Source organism: Schistosoma haematobium, chromosome 7 (genome assembly GCF_000699445.3).
Source record: "Schistosoma haematobium chromosome 7, whole genome shotgun sequence".
NCBI classification, from domain to species: Eukaryota; Metazoa; Platyhelminthes; class Trematoda; order Strigeidida; family Schistosomatidae; genus Schistosoma; species Schistosoma haematobium.
In genome coordinates this window covers 18,927,555-18,952,950 of record NC_067202.1, presented here as the reverse complement: position 1 = coordinate 18,952,950, position 25,396 = coordinate 18,927,555, and the positions used below count along the sequence as shown (strand labels likewise).

The window sequence follows — 25,396 nt, the reverse complement described above, 5'->3', positions numbered from 1 at the left end:
CCAATTATGTAAATGTTTTATTATGCTAAGTAATTTACAGTAAATCATAAAAGGTTAATGACTAATTCTGTCACAAATTATGTATTCAACTTAAAAGAAACCTATTAAGAAATGAGACACCATTATTATTCAGACAAACAAATATTTTTTTGGTTTTAATTACCAACAGTTATATCATTTTATCACAAGGGAGATTTCGAGGAGATTTAAGTAATTTAATAAATGAATTCATGGGTCAATTAAGGCTAGATCATCATCAAAAGCCTAGAAGCATAGGATAACCGTTTCGTCCTAATAATATGGGACTTCTCAGCAGTGTGTATGCACGATCCCACCTTTCGGAATTCGAACCCAGAACCTATCGACAATAATGAACGGTGACATAATTTCATGTATTATTTGAAGTTAGACCTTAACACCATTGGATACCGGATCAGTGATCTAGAGTGTACGTATTCGTGTGCAAGACCGAAAGTCTTGCATTCGAACCCGGCGATCAGAATCATGGATAAGCATTGCTCAGAAGTCTCATACTAAGACGAAATGCTTGTCTAATACTTTCAAGTTTTCCTATGATAGTCTATCTTCAATGAATTCATGAATTTAGTGATCAAATTACTATAAGATATATTTATAACTGTCATGGTAAACTCAGTAAAACTACATTAAATCACTGGAATACATTGCTCATTTAAAAATAAAAAAGAAGAGAAAGAGAGAAAGGTTAACAAACTTTTAATAAATCAATAAAATTTGTCAAAAATTAAAAAAAATTTTTTGCCTAAAAATTACACTAATTATTTGGCATAAAGCCAAATGTATCCTTTTGATGTCAATGATCTGAATCGACAAATGAATCTCGAACTGATGTACGTACGTACGAAGTTCTACGTTGTTGCTGACTGACTGATTCAACTGACTTGTTAATCTAATACACAAGGTATATATATGCGCGTGTGTGTGTGTGCGTGGTTGTACACAACTGAATACAGTTGAGATATATATTAATTAAGAGGATTCATATTTTATCATAGTGACATATATATATATATATTTACTTCTGTCTTTATCAAGTCATCATTATTCAATATATCAGAAGTATTGTAGAGATTGTAGTCATTTGAATAGTTAAGTCTTATTCACTGCCTTCTCAAGGTTGGGGTGTTGTCTACGAAATTGAGAGGATGAATATCGAATGTCCGAAGCATTAATCGGGTTAGTGAACATGGAGAATTTACCTAAGGGAGTTGAGAAATCTTCATTCTAAACCAATACATCACATGGATTCCAGGATTCTGAAGGAACGAATGAAGTATGAACCAATCGTTGATCATCGGCTACTATGGGACTGTATCTTTTTACGATGCTCCACTGCCTTGTAGATTAGATCTTTAGGTCGAAGGTTCCAGGTGTGGCCTTCTAAGAAAACTAACTGCTTCTGTCTGCACACCTGGATAGTATTACAGCCCTCACACATATCAAATGAAATTTGTGTGGCGCATATATAAATGGGGCCCCCCCTTGAACCAATATTTATGTGTTCAGATAAATAAATAAAATAAGTTAAGATCATGAGTCAATTGAAGTTGAGGAGTCGCGCAATAAGATGAAACGGCTGTCCAATGCTTCTAGGTTTTCCATGATGATCTAATTTTAATTGACTCATGATCTTAACTAATGACATTATTCATTGTGTTTAAACTACAAAACGGCCTATTGGCATAACAGATCGACAACTTTTTTTCGATAATGTAATAAGAATGCAAACATAATCGGAACTAAGTGATGGGCTATTAGCGTAGTACATTTCGAACAATCTGATTACATATATACTTGTTAAGTTAACTAGACTAGAAATGAAAGGTAAAAGGAGACAAGGATAATAAAGAAATAATGTGAAAATGATTTGAAGCCTTATCGTCACTTTGAATAATATGATAATATTACCAGAGTAGGTTTAAAGTGAGAACTAATTGTTTTTGAATACACAGAGGAGGTTTGAATCTTCGTAAGACTAAGGCTTCAATAAACCTTAGTATATGCCCTTTTACACTTCTGTACAACACCACAAAAGCCGAGTTAAGATCAAGCTAATGACCTGTTTCAATTATGGGTTTAGCAATAGAGGATGATGGATGTTTATCCTCTCCCCGTATTCGGTCATTTGATTCTATTTGTTTGTGCAGTCATTTCGGTACATGTTCACACACCCTAATTTTGATATCACCATTCCTCCTCCTTATGTATGTGTGACCACACACATTGAAATTGATAAACACAGTGGGATGTGACACAATTGTTTTCATGTCTTTTAGGTTTCGAATGAAGCATGCACCTTGTTCTTTCTTTGATAATGACTTTTGCTGCGCCATAAGTTTTATTAATGACTGATTTAAACGTTTGTTTCAATAAAAAGGCTATTTGAATCACCACCTCTGAATGGCAAAGTGATGCAGACAGGCTTTTTCCCTACCAAAGCTACAGTAGTTCTCACTGTACCATGGATTTTCCATCTATTTATGAATTTTAGAAGATAGCTGTTCTCCATTAATGTTTTACTAAGCAACTTAACATCATCATCAATTGCATCATTTGTACAAATACGATTATTTCGATTTCGACACATTTATCCTTTGTAACAACCATACAGACATCATAGTGATTCAATACAGTTCATCCATCTATAAAATTCATATGTGAGAAAGAAAATCGGAGTAGAATTTATTATTTTTTGCAATTTAGAAGACTTTCCCGGTCTCCCACATTGTACGAGCATTCCAGTTACCTAAATAAATGGTTACCCTGACTGTCAGAAGGGGCATCAGCATTGTGACTTCCGGAGGAACTCGACTTTCACCATGTGACGTCATAACTCCTTCAAATGGAGACTTTCTAACTCCTAGGGCAGCGTTTAAGTCGTTTGAGTAATTTTTTCTGGTTAGCGTTTTTTTGGCGAGATAGACTTCTACGGGATAGGGTCGCTAACCCCATGCACAACCCTCCTCCTTTATCAGAATTTGTGACCGGCAGTATCCTCAGAGGAGCTACAGGCGTAGTTAAAACTTACTATGCATTTAATAAAATTGACACATTGATAAGTGATATAATTTGTTCGATTTATTACTTTTCCTTGATAACTCAATTTAATTGAAAAGTGCAAATAATGAAAGTATAGGTCACCCATCAGAATTCTTTATCCAACGACGTCTTGAATACATTATTTCCAATTCCTTCTAGTTGTTATTCATCTTTTTATATCTGCAATGTGTTCTTTGAATTTCCTCTTTTCCTCGTTCCTTCAGGATTCCAAGTTAAGTTCTTGACTCGTGGTGCAGTTTGGTGATTTCTGTAATGTGTGTTCTATCCACTCCCAATGTCTTCTCCTAATTTCCTCTTCAGATAGATGCTGGTTAGTTCCCTGTCACAGTAAGCTGTTGCTGATGGTATTTAGGCAAATGACATTGAGTATTTTACGTAGACAATTGCTTATAAATATTTATACCTTCTTGGTGGTGGTTGTAATAGTTCTCCAAGTTTCAGTTCCATGAAGTAGAACGAACTATCTTGACGTTCATATCGAAGATTCTCACTTTAGTTTAGTATCAAACTATTTTCGGGAAAGAATTCTGGAATATTCCTTTTGTGATCTTTAAAAAGAAACTTGCAAACATCTAACCACTTGGCTGTATACCGTAGTACAAAAGAACAGTTTGTTATTAGAAAAATTACTGAACTATAGTTCCATTCTAGTAAATTCAGTCCCTATAGCTGTATATAATCTCTAGTCATTCTGTAATTTATGACAATTAAAGCTTCTATATATCGATCGATATGAGAGCTTTGATACTATTCAGCTGCCCGAATCGAATATTCTAACTGCTATATTATCAGTCTAAATGATAGACGAACATCAAGTATAATTTTAGACTTAAAGATGTCACATTTATCAGCAAATAAGTCCAGATAATATTTGATCTTTTGATCGAGATCATGAATCGATTGATCTTTGAGGATTTCTCAGTAGTGCACCCCCACGAGACATCCACGATATTGAACCACTGTTTACCATTGTCTTCAGTAAGTTACTATCTCACAACAGAACTGATTGGACTCCACTAGTCACGGCTTCTCACTAGAACTCCAGGAAATACCTTTTGGATTCAGTCATTAGTGAGTGGAGCAGGATCATGAATGAGCACTACCGAGAAGTTTCATAATAGGACGAAAGAGCCATCCAATGCTTGTTGTTTTTCCATGGTGCTCTAGTTTTGATCGACTTATGAATTCAACTATTAAAAAACTCATACTAATCAAAGAATATACTACAATGGTTAAATATAAATTAACACTTGGAGCTTGTCCATTTATATTCAGATGTCCTCATTTATTTTTTCCTAAAATAGTATATTATATTTACATTCTAATTTATTCAGTGTTAATTACATTTTGATGATCTGAATGACATGGCTCAAAATCGTTTGCAATGTCAAGGGTGCACCCACTCTTTGTGTTCTCCCAAATTCTAATCTTCTGAATTCTTGATGTCCCTTTACATTTTCTCTTTCCAAATTTATTTCAATGTATTATACTCCTTGAATATCATCTTCAAACGCTAATCTTTTCGACTAATGCTTATACTCTTACCACCTCTACCAATATGGGATTCGAATCGACAACTGCATCTCTGTGCTAATGTGGTATGGCAACTCGAACTGATGTACGCATGTACAAAATCTAATTTGTTACTGACTGATTGACTGACATTTTAGTAACACTGCATTTTATACGTTTGAATGGTTTACTAATGAAACATTCATTAACCTTCTGGTTATCCAACGGCCTACATGAATATGTTGGCTACTTTTCCTGCAATCTGGATATTTTAACAAGTTATCTAATTTTGTTTGTTTTTAATACATCATTATGCCTATCAATTGCATAACCTATGCAAGTGTTTTTCTGAAAAGTGTACAACCTTTAGTTGCACAAATTAGGAAAGAGCTCAATTACAGAGATCGTGGTCCCTGACAATATACATTGAAAACAATGAACACAATTCACATGTCGACTCCTGAACTGCTAATATCTAACTAGCGATCACTCAATATGTCATAAACAACTTATTCGAATAACATACAATCCTACTGGTTATTACTGATTATTGTTTTATGACCCTTTTTATACACCTAATTTGATCCTTGTAGTCCACCGGTGTTCTTGTTACTTGTGTGTTTGCGCCACAGAATTGAATTGTAATATACAGATTATAGCGGTAGAGCCCATATGGTATTTGGTTATCCTGTGAAGCAGGATTTAGCTGTACTGCTCAGGTTAAGCCTGGATGGTGTCTATCTCTCCTGTTAAACGGGATTGACCTACACTGTGATGGTTGTCAAGTGAAAGACTAGATGGTGTCTAGTTCTCCTGAACACCAATGTAACATTACCCTGGCCCACAAGAGTATATTATATATAAATTTGATCTCTGATCATCAAATGTTCATTAGTTCTGTTTAATTAATTAAGCCATTTTCTATAGATCTACTTAATTACTAAATTTCTGGTATTGACTGTGTTGTTTGAGACAATAGGATCAACATTATTATGTCATCTAATTCATAGAAACTACAACAAACACAATTTCCTTTCTAAACGCATGATTCTTCTTTATCATTTATACATGAACTGTTATAGATAAGCACCCGTTACAGAGTAGACGAGCATTTACGACGAGTCCCATACTACAACGAAACAGTCATCCAATGCTTGCAGATTTTTAGTGCTGATCTAACATTAATCGGTTCATAAAGTTCAACAACCTTCACAACTCTATACTGATAATCAACAATTTTAATCAGTTTTTGTTTTCAACGAATATAAGAATTTGAAATGAATGTTTAACATAAGATGGTGGAGAAGATTTATAGCTCAGGTGGATGAGTTTGATAGAGTTTTGTTCTCTGAGCTGAATGATTTAGTCATGGGGCTTTCAATGTTCTTCTGAACAACATCAGCAGTAAAAATTTCAGATAAAAGTGAAATGTTCAAATTTCTTCGTGTATATGGCTCACAGCTTGTCCTATGAGCCTCGATCTGCATTGATTATTGTTGACCTTTAACCGTTCATTGTATACTTCATCATTTTGATTGCATCTTGCATTGATTTGATTCTTGATTCCATATTTGCTCATAATTTCCCTGATTGATTGACAGATTGGATCGCTTTTAATAAATTTGTTGATTGCTGATTGATCTTAGTGCTAAGCTTTTAAATATTCTATGATGTTTTAAGAATTGTCTCTATTCATGATCTCAACATTTTCCCAATCAATTGAATGTCCACGTTCATTGATATAAGTGAGGATATATCATGGTGTATAACCGCTAATTGATGTTCACGCAGTGGAAGATGAAGAGGGTGTCCACATTCTTCGATGTAGTGTTCTTCACAGTTGGCACAATTTATTTTGTACATAATGTTCGGTTTGTCTTCCTTTTTCATTCCATCCTTTGGTTTGTATAGGATTGATTGAAGTGATTTTGTTGATTTGTGTACTACATTCATTCGAAAAAAGGTTTCAACAATCTTGTTGTATTTTCCGATATTTCTCTTATAAATGCTAAAATGATCCATGTGTTGGTTTCTGTACTTGATCTTGATTCAACTGATGTACTTGATTGATATTGTTTTGATGAAGTTGATTGGGTAGTTTTAAGAGAACAGTGAAAGCTCCATGAATAAACCATTCAGCTCAGAGAACAAAACTTTATTGAAATGTTTAACATAAACATGATGTCAATACAATCACAAGCCCCATTATGTACAATAGATTAAATGAGTACAACTAAGGGTAAACTATTAGGGGAGATGTGATCACACATAAGTAGCTATGTATACTTAGATGATAAAATCAGAATAAATTTAATGTACTGATTTAAAGTCAATTTTGTCAATCATTTATCAACCTAGAAAATTACAACTTAATTATCGAGACTAAGTATATCCTATTTGGTCCACCAGGGTGCTTGGTACCTGTATGGTTGCGCCACAGGATTGAGCTGTACTATTCAGATTGTAGCGTTAAAACCTGTACGGTGTCTGGTTCCCCTGCTAAACGGGGTTGAACTGTGCTGTTTGGGTTTTTACGTGAAAGTTCGGAAGGTGTCTGGTTCTCCTGAAAACCAATGTAAAGTTACCCTGGTCCACAAGGGTATATTATATAATATATAACCTAAATCCTGTTGACTATCTCTAACAACCATCATATCTCAACATAATACATACAATGTTGAATCACCTAGATTAGTCGATAGTATTCGATCTGCACTAAAAAAGGCCTGACATACATGACAATGATCAACCAATTGTAAATACACCTCATTCCTATAGGAGGTGAGTTACGGCCCAGATAGCTCAATGATAACATCTTTGACTATGAAGCTGCTTGACACGGGATCAAATCCGTCAGAGATCATCCGTCTCTTCAAGATTATAGGTACACCTTACTAACAAGTGTCAAGTAGTATGAAACCTAGATCTAAGGTTTCCTATTAACTACAATCATATCATTAAGGGATGTTAACCATCTTTTTCTTTCTGTTCACATAAATCAAATTAGAAACACTCAATGATAATGGTTTCTAAGATACATTTTCCTAAAATAATTTATTACCACAATAAACAAGCATCAAAACATTCAACATCTGACAGATCATTTTCAATTCAATGTTAATCAATAATACTCTTTAGTAATAAGATACATAATAAAACAAAATTCATTATTGATTGAGATCATGAATTGATTGATGTTAGATCATCAACAAAAACCTGGAAACACTGGACGACCATTTCGTCCTATTATGGGACTCGTCAACAGTGCACATCCATGATCCCACTCGTGGGATTTAAACCCAATTCAGTTTGATTCAATCATCAATCTATTCATGATCTCAATCAATCATCTTTACAATCCTATACTGATAATTAATTATCACTGTCAATTCATACAACTTAAATATCATTGTATATTTTGATTGATGAAGAATTATTTCCATGAATCTCTTGCAATAGGGATAATGTTAGTTAGATTTCATTATAAGCCAATCATGATATACAAACTATTTTGTTATGTAACATTAAAATCAATGTACTATTCCGCAGTTGATTATTCTTATGAGCGGGAGGGGGATACATTGATATATGTATGTATCACATTACATTTGTATATTCTAATAAAGATTGTTTCTTCAAAATTATTGACTAATTTTCTCTTTATTGATAGATAGTTTCTTTAAACCATACTATTCACATGGTAACCACAAATTTGCACTGGTACACTCATTACACTCGTGCGCGCACGCACACACACACACACAAGTACGTACGCACAACTGCCCACATAAATAAATACAAAAGGTGAAATCCTTTAGTAATCATTTAAGAAGTACAATAGGTTATAAAAATACACACACACAGTAATGCCAACATATTTGTATCAGCTTATTGATACGTAATAAAAAGCACAGAATTTTGATTGAACTACTTATTATATACTGAAATCGATTATGAATTGATTAATAATTGTTGCCTTATATAAAATATTGAGTATATTCTATTAGATTATTACGTTGATTCATATTTGTCAAAAGGGGTTTTATGAAGATTTCAGTAATTTTATAGTTGAATCCATGAGTTAATTGAAGCTAGACCATCATCGAAAACCTGGAAGCATTGGACGACCGTTTCATCCTAATATGGTAGTCTAACATCGGTCAGTTCAAAATATCATTCAATAACTCAATAATCTCCACAACACTTTACTGATCATTAAAATTGAGTGTTGATTGTTAATTTACAGAAAGCTTGGAACATTCGGTTTGTACAAGTCAGTGCTTTTTAGCAAGAAATACCTGCTATCTTTAGGAAAGTGATGTTCCCTGTTAGATTCCTTTTCATCGTATTCCGTTTCATAATCAGAGATGAGACTGATAAGTTATTTACTAAGTGACTAGTTTCAACCAACCAAAAATTCGCGTTCAAAATTTCTTACCAATCCTCTTCAGTCAAATAACATCAAAACACAGTATGCATAGTGTCAAGTCTCTTCAACTATTGATGGATAAATAATACTTACATCAGTGTCATTAGTGATCATTGATCGATATAAATACATTGTTTCTAATTATCCCTTTGAATTCTAGCAACCACTTAATCCAGAATCCCAGTATTCCTTAAGTTGAATTCATATTTTCAACTCTCTAAATCAAAACTCTATGAGTCATCTAACTGTCCGATGATGAACTTACTTACTTACGCCTGTTACTCCTCGTGGAGGAGCATAGGTCGCTCACCAGCACAATTCATTCAACCCTGCCCTTTGGCAATCCTTCCCAGTTACTTGCAGTTATTATTCGTCCTTTTTATAACTGTTTCTTTTTTTAAATGTAATGTGTTCTTTGGCCTTCCACTTTACCGTTTCCCTTCATGATTCCATGATAGAGCTTGCCTCGTGATTCAGTTTGATGATTTCCTCAATGTATGTCCTATCCACTTCCAACGTCTTTTCTTAATTTCCTCTTCAGTTAGGAGCTGGTTTGTTCTCTCATACGGTAGGCTATTGCTGATGGTATCCGACCAATGGATGCTGAGCATCTTGCGTAGACAACTATTTATGAATACTTGTACCTTATTGATTATGGTTGTAGCAAGTCTGCAAGTTTCAGCTCCGTACAGTACTCCGATGATTAAGCAAAGTATTTATCCTAATTCACAGCTACTTAACACGATTCACACTATATTGAAGTATATTAATTTCCTTATGTATGATACATTTCATGAGTAGAAATAATAAACTTGGATTAATAAAATAGCTCACTAAATGAATATACATTTAAAGTTAAGCTTTCCAACTATTGATCAACTAACCTAGTTAGCAGCGTCCCGGATAGCTCCGTGGTAACGTCTCTGACTGTGAAGCTGGGTGACACAGGATCGAATCCGCTAGGGAGCATCAGTCCCATCAAGATTACAGATACACCTTGCTCACGAGTCTCAAGTAGGATAAAAAACCCTCATTGATTTCCTCTGAGGCCACTGCCGGTTCAAAAAACCGGATAAAGGAGAAGGATTGTGCATGGAATAAGCAATACCATCCCGCAGAAAACTAACTTGCTGAAAAACACTAGCTAGCCTAGTTTCATCCAGTTTATTAAACTTTTTAATGATCTACTCCATAGAGTCAGTTTTGTCATTAGTTAAATGTTACGATATTACACTTAATGGTTATTGATTAGAGTATTTTCAAGACATTTCCATTCATCCATAAACATTTGTAATTTATCAGAAAAGGAGTTTTGTAGAGATTATAATAATTTAATAGTTGAGTTCATGAGTCGATTAAAGTTAGACCACTATGAAAAACCTGGAAGCAACGAACGGCTGTTTCGTCCTAGTATTGAACTCTTCAGAAGCATGCGTTCACGATCCCGTAGGCGAGATCTTATGCAAGACCAAAGGTCTAGGGTTAGAATCCCGTGAGCAGGATCGTGGATGAACACTGCTGAAGAGTCCCATGATGATGATCTAGCTTTAATCAACTCATGAATTCAACCAGTTGTGATTTAGACTGATCGTTTATCATTTTCTTCCTGAGACTAATTTGTTTGTATTCATTAATTGATAAGTAAGATTTGTTTCAACTATGAATAGTTAACGGTTACAAACATTATCTCTTACCTTCATTTGTTATTGTTTACTTGAGTCTTTCGACCGATGTTAAGAACTGTCATTGATTATTCCCTTATTAGGTTGGAATCTCAGAGTGAATATCAACACTGAGATACAAGTATATCTAGTTGACGTGTCTCATATAGGAAGAAACGCATATCCTGGATTCTACTGTTAACCACTATCTATCTTTGCCTAGTTTCTCTTACCATTTAACTTCCCTTTTTCAAATACACGACATTTACATGTATTAACCATAATTAATAATTTCTCTTTACTTTATCCGTGTGAAATAATTGATTCTATGAGACTTAACTAATTTTCAGCAAATGTATGACATTTAAATCATTGTACCAAGTTGTAAATGAGGAAAAAACAACATTTTCCTAGTTGAATATTCATGAACCGATTTAAGCTTAACCAATATTGAAAACCAAAAGATACTAAACAACCGTTTCGTCCTACTATGGAACTTTTCAGCAGTGCACATCCATGATCCTGCGCCGACGGGACTCGAACCTAAAACTTTCGCTTTCGAGCGCCACTGTTTAACGTCTAGACCACTGATCTGGCATGCAAAGGTGCTCATGTCTCATTTTAATCGATTCATGATTTTTCGCAACCATTCATTAATTGTCTGATGTAGATACCAGTCTCTATCCGATATGAATTGGATATTTGTTGAATTCACGCCATGTTTTGTTTGTAATTCATGAATGCTTAAGAAAAAAACGGTTTTCATCGAGTATTCATATCGACTAGAAAATAATTTTCAGGGAAAAATGAATTGAATATTAGGTACAACAGTTTTGGAAGTATGATCATTGAAAATGTTCAAGATTTGCGGCACTAATTAGAAGATAGTTGCACAGTATTATGCATTGATCTTCGCCGTGTATTAAGGACATTGGATTCTTACGCAGTGGTCTAGAGCTTAAGCATTGACGTTCAAGATTGAAGATGATGTGTCCGATGCCAACGTTTGGTATGATTATTATTATTTTTTTTTTTATTATTATTAATAGCTTTATTCAATATTATATTATTGGTACAATATAGAATTCTCAGCACAAAGTATTTCAACAAGTTTGCGTTTCTTTCTTCTTGGTCGGTCCTCGCGATAAATACTGAGTGGTCGCCAGCTAGATGTTATCAGTCCAGTAAATGAACATGGGAATGATGTACATTCTTTTCGTTGTACATTGCCAGCAACCATATTCTCTCTTTTTGAGAGTTTTGTAACTTTAATAACGAAAGGTTGTACATTTTTCAGAAACGCAGCAGTATAGGTTGTGCGATTAATAGACATAATGATATATTAAAACAAACAAAGATAGATAACTTGTTGAAATATCCAGATGGCAGGAACAGGTAGCCCAGATGCTCAAGCAGGCCGCCGTCAGTGAATGCTTACTGCTGATGAGTCCCATTCCAAAACGAAATGGCCGTTCAGAATCATTTTCTTTAAAAGGAATTCATTATTACTTAGAATAAAAGTTGGTTACATTGTTAGGAATGACACTTGAACATTCACATCTAAACTATTCAACTAAGAGAATGTCAAAGCACAAAATAATTCCATTTAAATAACAGATTTTTTCATTATGATGAGTTAAAATTGAACTTAACTGAATACATAACATCATGAAGGTGTTTATCTGTATGAATAAAGTTGTCATCTCATATTAGCAATAGATGAATGACTTTTCTTGAAATTTTAAATAAACTTATACGTACTTACTTACTTACTTACTTACTTCCGCACTTACTTGCTTACTTACTTACTTCCACATTGACTTACTTAATTACTTACGCTTGTTACCCCTTATAAAGTAAAATATGCCACTCAGTAGCATTCTTCATCTCGAGCTCAGTTAAATTAGGAAGGTTAGATATGGAATGAGTTACTCTTATGATTGGTGAGTTGATTTTTTTCGGTTTCCCACAGTTTTCCCCCGTATTTTTTGGTTGCTAGTTTCCTGTTTAGTTTGTCAACAGTGTAACTACCATAAAGAATATACAATTGTTTTCTATTACTATTCATTTGAAGAAAATTATTATTCATTTTACATCGATGTGTTATCTATCTATGTATGTTGGGTATTTTTCCCGGGGGGGATGGTGTTAGTGGTGGGATGGGGCTGGAGGTGGAAATTCATGACTAACTTATAAGATCATATCTTTCTATACATAAACATATCTCCTTATTCTATATATGTATATATGTATACCATAAAGAATGTACTCCTAATGCTTATTGAAATCTTCAATGAATATTGTATAAACGGTATATGAATACATGTTTTTATTGATATACATATACATTGATACATGAATACATGCACCATGGAGACATTTTAAAATGGAGGGGGAAAGAAGGAATTGTTAACGGTATAGTATTCTTTTGTAATAAGAAATGACTCAGTTATGGTAAACATAGACCATATTGATATTTGATTGTTCTAATAAGTAATAGTCTAACTAAGTAGTATAGTAGTTTAGACAATAAGAAGATCTTTTCATTATAAACACATGAATAGGAGATGATTAAGTGTTAGTATATGTAAACAACAAAATGGTACAAATTTGAATGGGCTTTTTGTTTTTCTTCTATAGTAGTACAATGGAAAAGATGTTGTATTGATTTATTCATTTAAATTAGTTACTAACTAGTGATATTTTACTTTTATTTCATTCTTATTGTCTACTGAAATTGTTTTATTGATTAACATATTTATGACTGTTATTCCTCGTGAAAGTGCATAGGCTACTTACTAGCATTCTTTATACAGCTCTGTCTTCTAAAATCATTTTCATTTGTTTCTAGTTACTATTCATCTTTTACATGTCTGCTTCCAATTCCAGAAGTAGTGTGTTCTTTGGCCTTCCACTTTTCCGTTTCCTTTCACGAGTCCAAGATAGTGCTTGCCTCGTGATGCCGTCTGATGATTTCCTACTATATGTCTTACCCATTTCCATCGTCTTTTCCTAATCTCCCCTTCAGCTGGTTTATTCTCTTCCATAGTAGGCTTTTACTAATGGTATTCGACCAGCAGACATTCAGTTTCTTACGTAGACAATTGTTTATAAATTCTTGTACCTTATTGATGATGATTGTAGAAGTTCTCCACGTTTCAGCTCCATACAGTAGGATTATATTGACGTTCATTCTAAGCATACTGCTGGTTCCATGTCAGGGTAAACGAGGAGGGTTGGGTGTGGGGTCGGTAACTCCATCCCATATAAAAAAAATCATGCTAAAAACAAATTAAACCATTTAAACTCATACGTTAGTGTTTAATTAACGCCATTAATTTATTATGGTCAGCAGAAGCTCAAAATAAATCAAGTAATTGGATTCTAAAAGCTCCAACTTTTAATCAAACTTTTACTTATGGTCTGTAAAAAGTCAAATCAAGTGATATTCATTATTAAGTCTAGTGCAGAACCATTTCATGGTATTTTCATAGCTAACGATTTATATCATAATATCAATTGCAACTTACAAACCATCCTGATAAAAAATATCAGTGAAAATAATGGTCTAGAAGTTAAGCGTTCGCTCGTCAGACCTAAGGTCCTGAGTTTGAATCCTTCGAACGGGATCGTGGATGCACACTGTTGAAATGTCCTATAATATGAAGAAACCAGTGCTTTCAGATTTTCAGTGGTGATCCAACATCAATCGATTCATGAACTCAACTATTAAATCACTAAAATATCTATAAAACCCCTTTCTGACGATATATAATAACTATCGGAAGGGGTTTTGTGGAGATTGTAGTAATTTCAACTGGTGAGATCATGAGTCAATTGGACCTAGACCACTATAGAAAACCCAGAAGCACTGGACGGTCGTTTCGTCCTATTGTGAGACTCCTCAGCAGTGCGCATCCACGGCCCCGCCTCGGGGGATTCGAACTCAGGAGCTATCAGTCTCGCACCAGGCGCTTAACTGACTAGACCACTGAGCTGGCCGGCATCCAACTGTGTTAATGTTTAACTTCAACTAATTGAGCGACACATCCACCACTGTCATCAGCGAGTTACTACCTCACAACTGACCCGGTTGAACTCCACTGCTGAGGATTCTCACAATAGGACGAATCGACCGTCCAGTGCTTCCAGGTTTTCATGGTGGTCTAGCTTCAATTGGCTCATGATCTCAACCGTTGAAATTACTGCCATGTCAGCTGTTGAAATATATAAATACGTTAATTTTATCATACTACTAATAAGTAGTTTTAATTGTATAGTTCTATTTACAAGTAATATAATTATTAAACAATACTAATTAAATAAAAGTGAATATGTTTTCATGTTTACTGTTTAACTACTTGTTTGTTTTCGGCACCGATCATCATCATTCACCATATGACTATTACCCTAAAATAGTAATGAACTATGTTTTACTTTATTGTTTAGTCAAATAATTAGGTTATTCGTTAGTAAATAAATTCATGTTCTTCTTAGTTACTAACCTTATTGATGATGAATAACAATAAAGATCATAATGACTATTCAACACAATAAAACCAATGAGAAGCTTCAACTAATCAAATTACAATCAATATAAGGATGAATAGGGTATTACTATGGATAACAATGAATATTGATTGTATTATAATGGAAATTGTGAATATGATCTCGTTGATCGCATTTTAGTGATTTGATAATAACACACATTCAGTGAAATGGTGATAACACTTGAAGTTTCCTACGTTTTTACACGAATGAAATGTGAATTTATCTTAGACAAAATATCTACTCTAGATTCTTTCCCAATGTCTATATTCTACACGTGTTCAACAGAACTCAAATCAAGAAATCATGATTCACCTGATTAGAACGTAAATATATTTCCATGCCAAAACTCGACAACAACCAATCATTATCATTCTTGTCAACACACCAAATGTGTTGAAAGAATAGTAGATAGTAGAAAAGTGAAAAATTCACATCTCTCTTTCTTGAGGGACTCGAACCCAGGACCGTCGGTTCCGAGCGCGAACGCTTGATGTCTAGACCATCAGTCCGGCATCCAACAGTCTAATGTTTAACTTCAATCAATCCATGATATTTTGCTGTACTGACATTAATGCCAATGGTTGCCGGATCAGTGATCTAGGCGTAAAGTGTTCGCGTAAGACTGGAGATTCTGGGTCCGATTCCCATATTTAGGATAGTGACTGCACACTGATGAGTGGTTTCATACTAGAATAAAATGATTATCCAGTGGCTGAAGGTTTTTAATGGTGTTTTAACTTTGATCGATTCATGATCTCAATAAGAACTCAGCAATCTCCACAAACCTATACTGATAATCCATCTATGTTGTAATACGAATCCTTTGAATAAATCCCATAATATTATTTCCACGGATAAGTTTAATCGACTGGAACTAGTGGTTGACAGTGAAGCACATCAAAAAGACTTCTGAAACTGTTATATCCCTATGAGAATAATGAAAGGTAACTGTTGAAATCTATTTATGTAATAATCTTCAATAACTAAACTATACATATTCATCTCCCTGTTATTATGAGCTTGATTTTGACCTATGAACTGTCATTATATGATTTACCATTCTTGATTTATGCCCTTCCTATCAATTATTATCTCCCACATTCACAGCCACATTTGGCCAAATCTTGTACAAATGTTATTTTCCATTTTATGGTATGATGTGGTCTGTGTGGTTGGTATATAAACGCAGTATGTTTGAAATACATGACTCATATCTCAAAAGCTGAGATTGGTGTTCTGGACTCAACATCCAGGACAGGTAAGAACTCTTAACCGCTAGTACGGGTTTTATGTGTCATTGGTCTGGTCGATGTATCATTGTTCTCTAATTGGCAGTATTATTACGTCATATATTTGTAGGGGCATCGGGCGACAAATTTTAACAGAAACATCCTGGATACATCTAGCGTGAAATCTGTATTCAAATCTTTTTTCTAGTTTGGTCCAACCATTTAACATAAATACAAGACTACTTTTCACAATCGTCCATTCTCTGAAGTTTAGCAATGATATGTTTGTAAATATTCCAGTTGAAATAGCCGACTTTATTTAAATTCCTTGGAAGTATACCTGGAGCAAGTACTTTTTGTATGACTCATGTTTATTGATTACCACAGTACCAATACACATATTTCAGTGGTTGAGATCATGAGTCAATTGAAGCTAGAGCATCATGGAAAACCTGGAAGCAATGGACAGCCGTTTCGTCCTATTGTAAGACTACTCAGTGTGAACGCGCATCCACGATTCCACCTCGTGAGATTCGAACCCAGGACCTATCGGTCTCATGTGAGAACGTTTAACCTCTAGAACTTTTATATATTTCTTTTTAAAATTACTGGAGCTTTAGTCGAATGTAAATTCGTCTTTTGTTTTTGTTATTTCTAGCCGCTTTAACACGTGAAGTAATAAATATTGATGCAATTATTATAGTGTTCATCTCAGTTATACTCAATGTGTTCTGTTATATTCGATGTGCATTATTTCGTCAATATTCAAGTAAGTAGTCAATAGTTTATTTTGATAATTACTCAATAAAGTGTATCCTGAATTGAGAAATGTTCATTAGCCATTACATTATTCAATATGTTCATGTTGTCTTGTGAAAATCTATGTTGAACAGATTATATTCTTTGTTCTAAATCGGTATGATCATAAAAGTTCCATTGTCTTTCAAAATAATATTGTCATATGTACTACTGATATCCGTAGATATAAGTAGTATGTATCAGCCGCTAAATGCTCTGGTACGCCCGAGAGTGGAGAGAGTTCGCTCTCCCTACCCAAATGCTCTCTTATTTACACACGTATATATCCTCTGACAAGGAAGTCCTATTCACTGCCATCTCGCACCACGCGTGTTGTTTACGAAATTGAGAAGATGAAAAGTTAATGCTTGGCGCTTTCACCGGGTTGATGGACATGCAGAGTCCACCTTCGGGAGTTCGAAAACCCTCATTCAAAACAAATGGTGCACATGGGCTCCAGTATCCTGAAGGAACAAATGGATTAGGAATCAATCGTTGGTCACCGGCTACCATGGAACTGCATCTCTTTACGACGCTCCACTGCCTCGTGGGTGAGACCTTCAGGTCGAAGGTTCCAGGTGTGGCCTCCTAAGAAAACCACCTGCTTCGGTTTGGGCACCCAGACAGTATCACAGCCCTCAAACATATCAAATGAGATCTGTGTGGCGCATATGTATGTTAAAGTATGTATCATCATTACTTTTCTGCGGGTCGTGACCTCGTATGTTCGTACTCTAGACTGCTGATTCCACTTGTACTCCTTTTGGCATGGTCTCGGTATTCGTCCAACACCACGAGATCGCCAACGAAATAAACTTGGTTACGCGCTATCATCGCCTTCTGATTTGTTTGATACTCGTTACTTTGTAGTGGTGCTCATAGTCAACCTCGATTCGACACCAGATGACACATTCTTGAATGTGTGTCCTATCCACTCTCAGAGCTTTTCCTTATTTCTTCTTCCACTGAGATCTGGTTTATTCTCTCCCACAGTAGGTTGTTGCTGATAATGTCGGGTCAACGGATCCGAAGTATTTTGCGTAGACAACTTTTATTAAGCACTTGTATCTTCCGAATGATGGCTTCCGTAGTTCTCCTGGTTTCCGCCTCATATAGCAGAACTGTTTCGACATTCGCATTGAAAATTCTAACTTTGGCGTTTGTGGACAGTTGTTTAGACTTCCAAATGTTTTTCAACTGCGGATGCACTGCTCTTGCTTCACCGATCCGCGCTTTTACATCTGCATCAGATCCACTGTGTTCATAAATGATGTTGTTCAGATATTTAAAGGTTTTTATATCCTCCGAAGAATTCTCTGTTATGTATGATTTGGTTGGTTCATGATGTGTTGTAACGGAGAGTCTTGCGTTTACCTTTGTGTATACTAGGATACACAGCTGCTTAGGCTGCTGCTACACTAGTCGTCTTCTTCTGCATTTGTTGATGCGTGTGCGATAGGAGAGCCAGATCATCTGCAAGGTCTAGATCGTTCGACGGCACCCATTGCCTGTATTTGCAGTTCAGCTGCAGGATCTTGGGGTTGAAGTGAGCCGCGGCCTACTGCCGGGTGATTGCAGATGGTGGTTTGAAACTCCATGAGCTTAAAGAAAGACATTCACCAAGGTACAGACTGCAATTTTCATTTCATTATAAACATGGAGTTTCACCATTACTCTAGATGGTCTACTATATTTGCGATACTTCACATACTGTAAATGCTCTCACTTGAACTAGTCATATATATTATTTTTGATGACCATCACCCCCAAACCCTTTCATGACAAGATATATTTATTCACTTCATACAACTACAAACATACTACAATGAATGAAGAGATATTTGTATATTGAAAATCGTATTTACTAAAATAGTGAGTAAAAACGAACACCATGATGTATGAAAATACTGGAAGCAGCAGACCTTATGACTGACATGACACCTAGTTTGTTTACATTAGCCATGTTTTCATAAAACTAAGATAGAAGTATAAACGTTGGTGCATAAGAGCTATGAAACAACCTAAATAATAATAAATACTACTACAAGCCGATAAATAAAACATAAAAGTTCATAAAAACTGTCTTGCTGTTTGTTACGGGAGAACTGAAGACATTTGACTGATTAAAACTTTTTTATTGTATATGATTAATTGCACTGTGTTTTTGGATGTATTCATTTTACTTAACTTCTGAACTTGTTTGTTTATAACATTATTTTCGGACATTTTGGTTTCTGTTTGTCTTTGGTTTGGTAATTGGGAGTTTTTACTCCGGGAACCTACAAAATTGATGGTTTGTTTTGTAATCTTTATTAGTATTGTTGTCAGGACGACATTTGGGTCGACTATTTGTGAATTGCGAATAAACTTTGGTACCAAATTGGAGTTTTGTTCTATGATTGATTTTGGTTCGTAAGTTGCAAATAGATCGATATACTGTACTTCAATAACGGGAACGAGCAAAAACCTGGACGTAACACTGATGACAATGGATATAATGAATGTTTTGTCTCCACACGATTATGAATAGCGAACAATAAACTAAACCAGAATAATGTTTTGTGGCCAATATTTAATATAGTTCTGACGAAACAATCGAAAATCATGCCATTTTGTACTAGTTTGATGAAATCCATTATGAAATAAACGGGAATATATTCTACTCATATTGTTTAAACTTGATCGTCAAAACGTATTGGTAACAATACGCATTTAGAACATTGAATACGAATTTTCCGGATGTTTATATTTCGTGAACCAATTCAGTTAGATACGATGTCAAACGTGTAAATTGTATTTGAAAACGAGTGATGCTCCAGTTATTTAGTAAGACGGAGAACAAGTTGAGTAATTGTGACAACAACTAAAATTGATGAGCATGTAGCAACATACGCCGACTTAAAAATAGACAAGCATACAAACGAATAAATTACTCAGAAACAATCAAAAGTTCTGCTATATACGAAATGTAGAATGATTAGTGTGTGTTTGACAACTGGGTGATGCAAGTTTAATTAAATGCTGGAAATGTGGCTGTGCTCTGTTTAGCCCAACCCATCATTTCAAAACATTTAGCATTGGTGATGTGATATTATGATCACTACTAATCATTTTAAGTTTGATCTCTGTGTGTACAGGTGATATGACAAATGGTTTAGTTAACTACCAATAAAACAACCCCTCCCTATGTGGTAAGTCAAATATAACAAATGACTATTTCCAATTTGTTCACTTTTGTATTTATCGTGCAGATACTTGACATTTACGTTACTTTTCTGTTTGATAGTTCCATTCCAAATATTCTTTGTTAGTTTTGAAACTGTACTGCATACATGACATGTTTACCCACAATCGACATCCACAATAATAATGCAACAGGTTTCTGAATGCATCATTTCCGGCGGCCAAACTTCAAATTCTGTATAAAACAACATGCTCAGTAACTCAATCAATGGTTGATAAGCATCCTTTTCATGTTACCGCCAATTGCATTTATGAATTTACGTGTACCTGCCAAAGCAGCTACACTGGCCGAACAGAAAGCAGGGCATATATCAGATTTTTTAAACATGTTCCAAAAAGGCTCAGAACAAGAGAAAGAAATACTATAAATATTGCAATCACCAAACATCTTCTTGATACAGGACATCAGGTCGATACCCTACAATCATTCAAGGTGATTAGTAAGCAGCCAAACTCCAGTCTTCTGAAGTTTGCTGAAGTAGTTGCTATCAGGCTCCAAAGGCCTGATTTATATGTTCAAAAGATGGTTATTATTCTTTCCTTGCCTTGTTGATCAATATTCCTTTGTTATATCTTAATATTTCTTCTTTGCTTTGAACTCTTTTTTCATTTATCACACCATTGAGTTTTATTCAGACTGTCTTATTTTGTCAACTGAAATCTACTCATTTTATTCCTATCAAGGTTTACTTGTTTCTAACCGTTTGAACTGTTGTCACAATGTTCCTTCATCACATAAGGTATATATTTACAATATTCAGTCTATTACATTTATTTACACCCTTGCTATACTATACTACTATGTTTACAATATAACTTCCAACTGAACTCTTTGACATAAGTAATTTAAACACATTATGTAATTATGATTTTAAATAACACAGGTTGTAAGCAGCTGACGAGAACCAACGAAATAAATATGAATTCATGCTATTCTACTTGAACATTTGTTCTTGTTCTTTTCAAAATGATAAAGGGAACTATGTGTATGAAATTTCCACAGATGTTCAATCACACACTCTTAACCGTTTTCCATAATATGATACCACGCTACTCAGTTTTCATTCAAATCATAAGTATTTATGTTCTCACTTGCTCTACAATGCAAGTGAATATGCATCGCACCCGTCGCCATTAAGCTACACATTTCATACCATTCTTTAAGATGACAGAGATTGGTTAATTTGCTCAAAATCAAACGTCAAAATTGCTCTGATTACGAAATGTGAAACGTCTGTTTATAAATGTATTACGGCTTATAATTAAGATCGTCTTGCATCTGAAAATCAGCTTTGTAGAAAATGTCTTAACTCCCTATCGTAAAGCTACTCCGTGAATTTCGCTCCAATATCATCATTATAATGTATACTTTATACTGCAAACCAGTGCTTTCTTCCTTTTTCATGACGCCAGGTGGCACATCGGCGATGACTGTGCCGAAAGTTAGCGCTAGCCAGAAACAGGTTGTGGTCTGTGCAAAGTTGCAGTAGACGGTCTCCGTTATCTGACCTGCGACCAACGAGTCCCCATCGGCCACCTAAACGACTCTCTTCTGTGCCTAGACGCCCGACCTGAGCATTCAAGTCTCCGGCTAGTACTACAATATCTGTCGAACGCACTTTCTGGAGAAGAACAGATAACTGGTGGTAAAACTCATCCTTGATTGCATCCGGGCTGCAATCTGTCGGGGCATAGGTGGAGATGACGAAAAGACATCTTTTCTCACGCCGATTTCTTCTCACTTTGATGGAACTTTCTAATCCAACAGCACATAACCGACTGTTAATGGGGATCCAATCGACTAGTGCTGCCTCAGCTCTAGCGCTTAGTGCGACACCAACGCCAGCAAGACCAGACGAAGATGCCACAGGGTCCCCGGATAAGCGCACGTAAAAAAAGCTTTTCGAAGTGACAGATGGAGATCGAATTTGTAGTACTTCGCCAGAGTCTTGAATACGGGTCTCGGATAGACAACAAACATCAATATTAAGACTTTTCAAAGACATAACCAGCCCTATCTGTTGTCCGACCTGCATAAATGTGCAAACGTTGAAGGCAGCCAGTTTGAATGGCGCACGTGGTTTCAGAAAAACTGCTTCAGTCCTCGTATTCGGTGGTAACATACAATTTTCAACCGGACAGTGACTCGAGAACGTTTAGATACAGTCGAATTTCCACCAAAGACGAGCCGCTGTATAAGTATAAAAGAGGGTGAATAATGTGGAAAATAATAATAATATTAATAATAATAATAATGACAACAATAGTAGTAATAATAATGATAGTATTAATAATGACAATAATTGTAATGATAATAATCTGAATCAATTGTTTGTTTTTCAAAGCGAGAAATGTAATTTCCATAGGCATAAAGAGTACATCAATTTGTGTGTGGGCTGTGATACTGCCCGGGTACCCGAACCGAAGCTGGTGGTTATCTTAGGGGGCCACTCCCCGAGCCTTTGACCTAAAGGTCTAACCCACAAGGCAGTGGAGCATCGTAAGGAGATGCAGTCCCATAGTAGCCGGTGACCAACGATTGGTTCATCCGCCATTTGTTCCCGCAGGATACTGGAGCCCTTGTGCACCATAGATTTGTGATCCGGTTAAAGCGCCGGACATTCGCTTTTTGTCCTCTCATTTTCGTAAGCAACACCCCCGCCACGAGAAGGCAATGATTAGGACTTCCCTGGCAGAGGCTGTATACGCGTGGCCGTGTGAGAGTATTTCGAGAGGGAGAGCGAACTCTCCCCACTCTCGGCCGTACCAGGGCATTCAGGAGGCACTTCACTGTTATGAAACGATAATCGAACTATTGTGAAACAACTTACGCATCTCAATAATGGTCACACACGGTCTTCACTGCCATCAGTTGTAGCACGTTTCAACTTCACTATATTATACATCAACAAATGTCGACCGATTTAAAATTGTTTTCACTAGTTTTATTCTGAAGAATCTGTGGACCTACTGCCATAAGGAACGTGATCATTTATTTCGTCGGATGGATCAAATCCACTAAAGCCTTTATATTCTATCATAAAACAATGAAAGAAATCAGTAACTTCTAATCATAATATGAAGGTGGAAATAGACGACCTGCCATAAAATGTTTTGTGTTTTTCATACATCACATAGAATAATTGAACAGAAAATTGGAAATAATTTTCACCGAATGTCTATATGAGATATCCTATTCCATGTACAGATAAGGATACTTTAAAATTCATGTTAATTTCTGTTATTTATGTGAGGCTACTGCCGGTCCCAAGCCCGGATGAAGGAGGAGGGTTGGGTATGGGGTTAGCGACCCCATCCCGTAGAAAACTAACTCGCTAAAATACGCTAACTGGAAAAACATCATTCAAATCTTTTAAACTCTGCCGCGGGAGTCAGAAGGTTTTCATTTAGAAGACGCCTCATGATGAAAGCTGAGTTCCTTCGGAAGTCACGTGGCAGATGTCACAACAAATCGAACTCAAAGTATTCCTCTTCCTTCTCTTCAGCTACATTTAAGTCAATGAGTCCACATTTTCTTTAAAAAAAATGAATTACATTCAATAAGAATCAGCACTTAATCTTCAACGACCTTTGTGAAGAAGTGGATTTAGAACTTTCTTTTCTTTAATTAAGCGATTATAATATCATGAGTCAAAATCGTGTCTTTTTTACAATAAGATGAAGTTTGAACTCATTTTAAAATAAATAAGAAAGGTTAGTTCAGCGAAGAGTTCTATTTTCGGCGAACTCATTGAAGACAATGGTGTATGGTGGTACAACTTCGTGGATTGGTTGAAGTTAGACATTAACACCGTTGGATTCTAGCCGGCTCAGTGGTCTAATTGTTAAATGCCGAGGTATTCGTGAAGTCCACTATGGGTTTTAAAGGAATGTCAAGCTTGTGATATTTGGTGGCTCATAGAATCTTGATATGGTGTTGGATTTAGAGTATAAAGTAAACTATAGGGAAACGCCAATAAATTGCTTTAGTTCTTTCAGAATTCACTTGTCTCTGATTTAACTTTAGTTTTAACCACTTGAAGATTCTTTGAATAGATCTTCAAATTTGGTCCCGTCGATAGATGTTAAAGGACGTTTCCTTCATAGTCACTCTTGCTGAAGACCGCTGTTGTATTCCCTTTGTCAGCCTAGGTAATGACAATCGTTCTATCTTTCTGCAATGAGTGTAAAGCTTTCCATTCTTCTTTGGAAACATTAGGTGGAACGGATATTTGTTTTGTCAATATGTATTATGTTTCTTAACATAATATATGCGATTGTTTGTCTGGACATTTTTCGAGTACTGGTTCTAGGATTGAGGCGACTTGTACACACACATACCTAATCTCAACCTCACTACTTTATATTACAAATGCATACATTTTTCATACCCACATTCTGACTCACAATTTAATACAGTGACAGGTCATACAAATTCATCTTGACCAAGAATATCTTGACATTGACATATGCAAACCTATGGTGATTTTCATTGTACTAAAAATGTTTTGCATTGTTCCTTTTGTACTATTTCAAACTTGTGTTAATTTAATTCGGTTGTTTATTTACTCTGTAGAAGTGGCTTACATTAAGTCACGAAACGTCAGAAATACAATTTTTCTACTCATTTGGATATAACAACAAAAATTTTATTTTTTATCTTGTTTTGTCAAGTTTGTAAGTGTTACTGATCAGTTCTGTACGACAACGATTCGTTGGATAGAGTAGGTTGTAACTATATATATAACCACAGGAATTTCTCTGCAGGCCTAGAAGTTTAGTTAGTCATTCATAGGTAACATAGATCTTGGAACATTTTTGAATACGTTTAGGTCGCTAAACCACATAAGCACTAAGAAATGACAGTTTTGGTA

General features: G+C 35.4%; 1 protein-coding gene across 1 annotated transcript in view; it reads left to right on the top strand.

Annotated features, from left to right (window-relative positions):
• The window catches only part of MS3_00009760 (uncharacterized protein), a 34,206-nt gene extending 8,922 nt beyond the window's left edge, over nucleotides 1–25,284 (top strand). The window contains exon 2 of the mRNA XM_051218160.1: nucleotides 17,140–25,284. Within this exon, the coding sequence (XP_051064605.1) occupies nucleotides 17,140–17,258 (119 nt within the window). The 3' untranslated portion in view covers nucleotides 17,259–25,284. The remainder of the gene's footprint in view (nucleotides 1–17,139) is intronic.
• The last annotated feature ends 112 nt before the right edge of the window (nucleotides 25,285–25,396 follow it).